At 36.7% G+C, this 8,526-nt stretch overlaps 1 protein-coding gene across 1 annotated transcript in view; it reads right to left on the bottom strand.

Annotated features, from left to right (window-relative positions):
* Positions 1–2,960, bottom strand: part of LOC139780786 (uncharacterized) — a 3,460-nt gene extending 500 nt beyond the window's left edge. The window contains exons 1-2 of the mRNA XM_071719500.1: positions 2,948–2,960; positions 1–123 (exon numbers count right to left, since the gene is read on the bottom strand). The exon at positions 1–123 is cut by the window's left edge and continues 500 nt beyond it. Coding sequence (XP_071575601.1) covers positions 1–123; positions 2,948–2,960 — 136 coding nt within the window. The remainder of the gene's footprint in view (positions 124–2,947) is intronic.
* Positions 2,961–8,526: the final 5,566 nt, after the last annotated feature.

Raw genomic sequence — 8,526 nt, 5'->3', positions numbered from 1 at the left:
CCATACTTTTATTCGCGCGTTTGTCACCCGCAACAAATTCACCATTAAACATTGTGTTTATCTTTACATTGTCATGTCGTTGCATGACGTTCCGCACATGAATGAGTACAATGTCTCTCGCATCTTTGAGAAATTGACGAGGGTCGATGTGTTTGGAATTTATTACCACACCAGTCAGTATACGACTTTCAAAAGCCGTATCTATCTCGCGCCATCTGAGTCCTGTCTCACTCGCACTGTATCCTGCACCCACATGCACGAAACGTTGACGTACCGAGTCTTTCAGACCTTCGAGTCGTGCGATACAAGCGACCAACGACTGTTTAAGACCGATCGATAATCGCGGCCGTTTAATTCGGCTTTGTTCTTCCAACGATTCGATAAACTCGTCGCATCGTTGCTCCCACGCGGTAAAGTCTTCCCTCGAATTTAAAAGGGTGGATTGGTCCAACAACTCTTGCTCCATGTTATTACACGATCCTCTTTCTAACACAATTTGTTGTACTCACGACTTCCAATTCTCGACTACTGAGCGTATCCCCCCAGATTCGTCAATTTATATTCTACTAATGATGCATCGTTTGCTTTTTTATCATATCTAATTTCACCGTGATCTCAGCATCCGTACATTTGCGCCTTCCGAAAAAATGTACGATTTGCAGTTTTGCACGTGTGCGATGAAATCATCGCGAGACACGTATGTTTTTGAAAACGATATCGCGCCAATGACTTTCGGTGATTTGATCTGTATAACTGCAGCAGCCGTACATCGGCGCTATTTGCAAAATTTGCAGTTTTGCACGTGTTCGATGAAATCATCGCGAGACACGTCGCGACATGTTCTTGAAAACGATATCGCGCCATTGACTTATGCGAAATTGCAAAATTTGCAGTTTTGCACGTTTTCGATGAAATCATCGCGAGACACGTATGTTCTTGAAAACGATATCGCGCCATTGACTTATGCGAAATTGCAAAATTTGCAGTTTTGCACGTGTTCGATGAAATCATCGCGAGACACATCGCGACATGTTCTTGAAAAATCATATTTGATGCTATTGCCCGGTGAGGTGATCTCATTACGAATGTTCTTGACAAAGATATCACATTTAACATATATGTGGATTGTGGTGGTGGTCACCATGCAGCAGCCGTACATTGGCGCTATTTGCAAGATTCGCATTTTTGTATGTATAAATAGTCTACGAGGATTCTAGCGCTCGCAGTCAAGAGTTTGATACGGTTCGAGTACGTCGCAAACAGCCTCCAGTTACGATGAACACTCACGGTGCGAACTATATACGTTCCGATTCAAGATGAAACGTGCGAGAAACAGCACAATGAGTAAGTATCGTTAATTTTCGTATATACTTGTGCAAAAAGCTTTTATAAACATAATTGTATTTTTTCAGTTTTGATAAACCTTGTCATACGCCTCGTATTTTGGGAAGGAGATTTGCCTTGACATCGACAGCGTATAAATTTTTGGATGTTGGAATCAACACGGGACCTATGTCCTCTGTGGATATACTTATTGGCGATAACCGAAGCAATCGGATAATTCTGCTTCATGCAACGTGGGTGACATTCATTGAAAAACGTGCAGATATTCAGCGACTCGTGCAGTCACCGGCGCCATCATCGCTAGCGTTTCGAGATCTGGAACTCGTTAAAATACGTGACGCAGATATTGTAAAATTGACATCGTGCGCCACCAGCTTGTACATGAAACCGTCAACCGTACTCTTCCTGTTCGAACTAGAACATTGCGTCGAGAATGTGTATTTTCAACTATGCCAAAATGTTCATGGCGTAAGTGAAAAATGTAAACAATTTGTAACCATTTTACGCCAAAATGGTATCACCGATAAATGTAATGCAGTTAGAATCTTGCATGAATTTTATGATAAAAATTCAATTATTGATTGTGAACTGTTGGCGTATGCTGCAGATAATATTATACACGATGTATTACATGAGAAATGAATGCATATCACTGTATCTAAAATTATCTTTCCTTCAGTCTACCGTTCCCTTGTCCACCGTCAGCGGTTTAGAATTACAGAGCGGTAACTCTCGATAAGAATGCGCGTGCCGCACTCGTCGCGCGATCATTAAACGTTTTCTCATCTGTCTCATATAAATTATTAAATATTCTTCCTCTTATTTCCAATAAATAAATCACTTAAAATAATATTAAAAATGATCTAACTATAATGGGTGACGGGAGCGAGAAGACCGCGCGCGAGGGAGAGAGATAACGCAAACGGGGGCCGAGAGCACGAGAGACCGCGCGAACGAAAAGACGCGCGTTGATTCGAATTACAATTTACCGCTACGACGGTAATAATCGTGCACGCAATTATGCGCGCGAGCGACATTGCCGAGAGGGGCGGAAATGAACAGTGCGTTTCCCTCCTCGTCCCCTTTAATAGAACCAAAATCGTATGTAATTAGGAATGTTCAGTGAAAACTCGGGGCAGATGGCGCCATGTCGTTCTGTCCTGTCATGGCGGCGTCACTAACACTAACTCAATATACATGTATGTGTTGGTGTATGCGTGAGCCTATCTGTGATACTTCGCGGCTAGTTCGATTCATCAAAAATGTCAAAAAGAAGATTATTACGGTAAATTATAAGTGTTAAAAAATTGAAGGAGCTACTGCGAGAAAGAGGTGCATTATTATGTGGAAAAAAGAAAGAGTTAGTGGACAGGTTATTTAGTAATTGTATATATGGGCAGATTACAAAATGTGGTCAAAATGTGTGCTTTATCACTTTAACAGTAAGTTGTATTTAGATTAATTTTTAGATTAATATATTTTTATAACTTTTTAGATTAATATATTATAATAAAAATAATAATTTTAGTTATAAGCCAATCCTGGAAACGGAAGATTGTATAGAGACTCCACCAGCTTCAAGTTAATGCGTCTAGTCCTGTACCTGCTTTTACCATGAATCAGTACAGGCTTTATTTACGGTTATGTATATCTCACGGATGTGCTCACAGATACACCAACACATACATGTATATTGAGTTAGTGTTAGTGACGCCGCCATGACAGGACAGAACGCCATGGCGCCATCTGCCCCGAGTTTTCACTGAACATTCCTAATTGGACAGCAAACTATCGGGAAAAAAATTGATTCGAGTTACGTGATTGTACCCGCCAATGTGACCGGTCAGTATGTGTCCGTAAAAGCAGTTATACAAAAATTATTTGCTTTGCCTAATTTTTTAGAAGAAATTTTATATTACATCCAAAATTTGTCAATGGAATCGAATGGTGTTTCAAACATAATTCAGGCTGAATCATTCAAAAAATTATAAAACAAGTATCCGAACAGAATAATTATTCCTCTTATATTTTATTACGATGAATTTGAAGTAAACGATCCACTTGGCTCACATACTGGCACTCATAAAATTGGTGCTGTATATTATTCTTTGCCGTGTATACCTCCACATGCTCAATCTCAGCTTGTTAATATACAAATTGCATTATTATTTAATAGTAGTAACCGAAAAGAATTTAGAAACCGAAATACTTTTTTACCACTCATTAAAAAACTAAAATTTTTACACACGCATCTAGTTTACACGACGAAGAATAATATTAATATTTATGTAAATGATCGCTTAATTGTAGCAGATAATCTTGGTTGTCACGAAATAGGTGGTTTCACTCAATCTTTTTCAGCCAATAGCCCATGTTCAATATGTAAAATATCTCATAACGAATTACTGAGTGCAACTTGTGAAAAACCTGAACTTTTACGTAGAAAACTACAAACTTGATGTTGAAAAAAATGATGTTAGTACAACCGGAATAAATGAAGAATGTGTATTTCATGAAATAGAAGACTTTCACATTTTGGAAAACAGTGCTCTTGATATAATACATGATATTTATGAAGACGTTTGCGGATACGATCTGTCTCAAATTCCATTACAGTATATTGTAAATTTAAAGCTTTTTACACTTCAAGATTTAAACGATCGTATCGGAGCTTTTGACTTCGGTGTAAGTGAATTAGGTAATCGAATTCCTTTTTTAAAAAGAGAAAAATTAAATAATTGTCACATTTGGGTTTTTCTGCATCTCAGATAATACGTTTTATGAAATATTTTGGTCTCATCAGTATTGGCGATCTTGTGCCTTTAGATGATTCTTATTGGGAATTGTACTTTACTCTAAGAGCAATAATTGATATTTTAAACGCTAGATCTTTTTCACTGCAAGAAGTTGAATATTTGCAATGTTTGGTAACGGAACATCATGCGAAATTTACGTTAAATTATTTGGCAATACTTTAAAAACAAAACATCATAATATGTTGCATTACCCACAACTTATGCTTCGTGCAGGACATTTAGTGAATATTTTAGTGTATGCGTTTCGAGGGAAAACACAAGGAATCAAAGATAGAATCACATATTATAACTAGTAGAAAGAATTTGCCACTCACTCTTGCGTTGAGAAGCACCGGTTAAAACTAAATGATAGATTACTCAATGAAATTTCTTTAACAGATGAAATGTTACTCGGACCAAGTGTTTCAACAGATTCAGCATATCTTCACCCTCATTTTGATTTGTTTAAAGAATACTTATCAGAAACTTACACAATTGTTTCATGGATAAAAATCCAAAGCATTTTATTTAAGCCACAATTTATGTTAAATTTAAGTGTTACGGACATGTTACCTGTTTTTGGTATTATCCATTTTATTTGCTTAAATAAAGCAAAAAAACCATTTTTTGTTTTACAAGTTTTAGAAAAACTTAGTTTTTCGAGACATTTATACGCTTATCGTGTTTCGTTTACGAAAAAATGGAAAATTTTAAAATGTAATAAGTCAATCAATAAGAACAGCGTTACTTCTTCAGTCAAATCAATTAATGCCGATTATTTTGTAATACAAGAATAAAATTTTATACCAAAAATATGGTTGTCATTAATGTATGTTTATTTAAACCAAACAAAACATTTTGGTTGCAGGAACTAAATAGAAGGAACCAAAGTTTTTTATTGGAGCAATGAAACATTTGGTTGATCATATACGAGATTGACCAAATTTTTTGGTTTGGTGTACCAAATTTTGGTTAGGTCTACAAAACTGTTTTTTCAGTGTATGTCTATAGTTATAATGTTAAATGTTCTATCAGCTGTTTGTAACGTACTGTAGCCCTATTAGCTATTAGAAAGAAATTGGGTGTGTGAAGTTCGCACCCCTACTTTAAAATTTTTTAGTTCCGATTAGAGTCCCAGCTTCTTTTCGAAGAGTATAAGAGTATTTTTATGTTTATAAAAAGAGTTCTGGCGATTAACACTTTGAAAAAGACAATTAAAAAATGGAATGCTAACTTTACACCCAACTTTAAAATAGTTCTGAATAGCTCATCTGAAGCATTTTGACGAGTACTAGAGTTTCTAATAAAAGAAAATTTTTTTTTGATTTTTTTCAAAAAACAAAAAAAAAGAAAAGTTTAATTTAAAGTCAGAATAGTTCTGCTCATTTGATTCCTTTCAAAAAGTTCTAGAGTTCCTGATAAGTAAAAAACTGCAAAACCTTAGAATTGTTTTAAAAAATCATCATCAAAACGCAAAAGACATTCACGGCAGACCTTCGAAGTCGAATATCTTCTTAAAACTCCCATCAAAACGCCTGCAACTCTACCACTAACTAGTGGCAATCCGGCCACTAGTTAAAAAGATATTCGAAAATGCAACGGATGAAATTCAACTAAGCCCCGTTTCACACGTATCCGAGACTGGAATACTGACGCCGGGTATTCGATCGCGAAGTGTATGGATTAATATGGGAGCATTTACACGTTTGTCCGCTAGCCGAATTGTGAAAACAAAGAAAATCGATCGGATACCCGGCATCGGTAGTCCGGTGCCGGATACCTACGTGTGAAACGATCCTAAATCTTTCTGTCCGTAAACGGCACGGTTATGTCTATATCGACCTTAAGGACGTTCTCGTGAAAATCACGTTTCTACAGATTTCCTTCAAATTTGGTGTACAGCTTAATGGCAGCACTATCCATAACATGTTTAATTTTTAGAAGTCCCAGCCTCACCGAATTAGAGATATAGAGCTTCAAAGTTTCATTATTTAACACGTAACCCCTATACTAAGGCTTCACAAAAGTAACGTTTTCATTGATTGTAGACGGAATTTTCTACAGATTTCGTCAAAAAACGAGTATGTGGCGCACATTAATATTACAAATATTTTAACAAAGATTAAGGAAGCCTAGCCTCACCGTTACTGAGTAATTTTAATCCAAAGTCTACAATTTCTCGCTCGCATATGACGCGAGTCAACACGACGGCGGCGGCGACGGCAACACTGCGCATGCTCTCTCCGACGTAAGCTAGTGTCGCGTATACAGATAGAGCGTCGCTATGTGTGCGCGTACAACCATAGCAAAAAGTTCCCCTCTCCAGAGAGGCATTGCGTACAGCAGTCTTTCTCGCCCGGCGCGCGGAACTTTTGAGAGGGACTATCACAAGAGAACGTCCTTAAATCGGAGATATATTCACGGAGGGAGTTCGTTATACAAGTAATATTGATATAAATCTCGCAGTATTGATATATACGCGTATAATCGATTAAAGATGCAACGATAAGATTATCGTAAACAATATCAACGAGTAAAACGCATAATTTAATGCATCGATTAACAAATTCTTTTCTTCGTCAGTGAAAAATTAACCAGAGATATATGTTTTTTGAGATATATATTTAATAATTGTGAACAGGATTAGATAGAAATCTCTTGAAAAGGACACAAAACCAGTGTCGAAACGTTGAGTTAAGAATCTTCGATAATAAAGTCAGTTTGGTCAAAAAATATATATCTCTGGTTAATTTTTCACTGACGAAGAAAAAAATTTGTTAATTTATTACACACCACTGACCTCAAGAATGGTGTTTTGGAGGAAGTATGGATTTTGCATTATGATTACGGGACACTGTATTGCGACTCTTAAGAATTTGACAAAGTTGCTACAACTGCAAGAACTTTACATATGGCAGAAATAATTGTGAACAGGATTAGATAGAAATCCCTTGAAAAGGACACAAAACCAGTGTCGAAACGTTGAGTTAAGAATCTTCGATAATAAAGTCAGTTTGGTCAAAAAATATATATCTCTGGTTAATGCATCGAGTACAGACATTCATATGGTGGCGTATTAAAAAGTTGAAGAAAGTTACGTGCAACGTCCGTAACTTTCTTTCATTTAAAAAAAAAATGTATAATTTTATGAAATAATGAGAAATTCTTTTTCTATACGGCTAATTCACTGCAAATCCAAGTGTGTTATTTTAACTAAAGCTCTTCTTACACATTTCTTGTCGTTTTGAATGATGCCATTTAACACGGTTGAACATATTAATACGATTAAACGTGTTGATTTAACACGCGACAAAACATGTAAAACGAGCTTCAGTCAAATGTGTCATTTTTAAAGTGTGTAGAAATAACACACTTGGATGATAAAACGGCTTGCAATTACAATTAATTACAAAGTATTCTATACATATAATCATTAGTCTATATACTCTATATAAATCAAAAATGGTATACTATAGTATTACTATAGTTGTCTCTACACTATTAAATATTAAAAGATAAAATTTAAACCAATACCTTGAGTTAAATAACATTTTGTTCTTTTTAATTACCATGTGTGTCGAAATTTATTATTTTAACACAAAGAATGTTATTTTAACTCCATTGATTAGTCAAATTAATAATTAAATTAACATTATTTTAGTTAAATTAACGACATATTGAGTAGCAGTAGCGACTTATAAGAATGGTTCAAAATAGCTTAAATTGAATATGTAATTTGACACTACAAATTTAACAGTGTATATGCGACAAAGCTTATACAGTGTTTTCGAACGAAATGACTGTATATTACTTTCGATAGTGTTCTAGGACAAATCTCATACTGTTGTAATTTTTAATTCAATGTGGGTGAATCTTTCTGATATACTGTTTACAGATAAATTTTTTTCTTTTTTCCCTCCTGCCGGTCGATCTTACCGGGATAATCGTTACAAGTGAATCATGCAGATTCACCTTTACGTATGACGAGTGAGGCGTATCATCAGCGCCCGCTCGGCGAACGGGTGGAGATGGTCTTACTTCGCGTGGCCATAATACTAGAAGCGAGTTCACGCCGGCGAAACTGGAAACGATCAGTCAGATTACGTGATCGGAGGCACTGTTGGCCGTGTACCGGACCCGCGGCCGACCGACCGGTCGCTCGCCGATCTGCGTTAAGTACGCGATCGCGTATGCACGTACTCGTTCTCTCGGTCGGACCTACTACCGGTAATCACGCTGGCCACGGCGGCCTCGCTCCCGTCCAAGTTGCGAACAGTGGCAAGACTACTACTTTTTGTAAATCGTGGCAAAAAGGAGCGCGAAAAAAGTGGCGAATCCGTGTTAGAATCCGAAGATTCAAGTGTCCTGAAAACTACGCTGGTGCGAG

Source organism: Temnothorax nylanderi, unplaced genomic scaffold, assembly GCF_030848795.1.
Source record: "Temnothorax nylanderi isolate EJ_2023f unplaced genomic scaffold, tnyl_v1.0 TNYL_tig0298_pilon, whole genome shotgun sequence".
NCBI lineage: Eukaryota > Metazoa > Arthropoda > Insecta > Hymenoptera > Formicidae > Temnothorax > Temnothorax nylanderi.
Note: the sequence above shows the minus strand (reverse complement) of the source record. Positions and strands in the feature narration are given on the sequence as shown.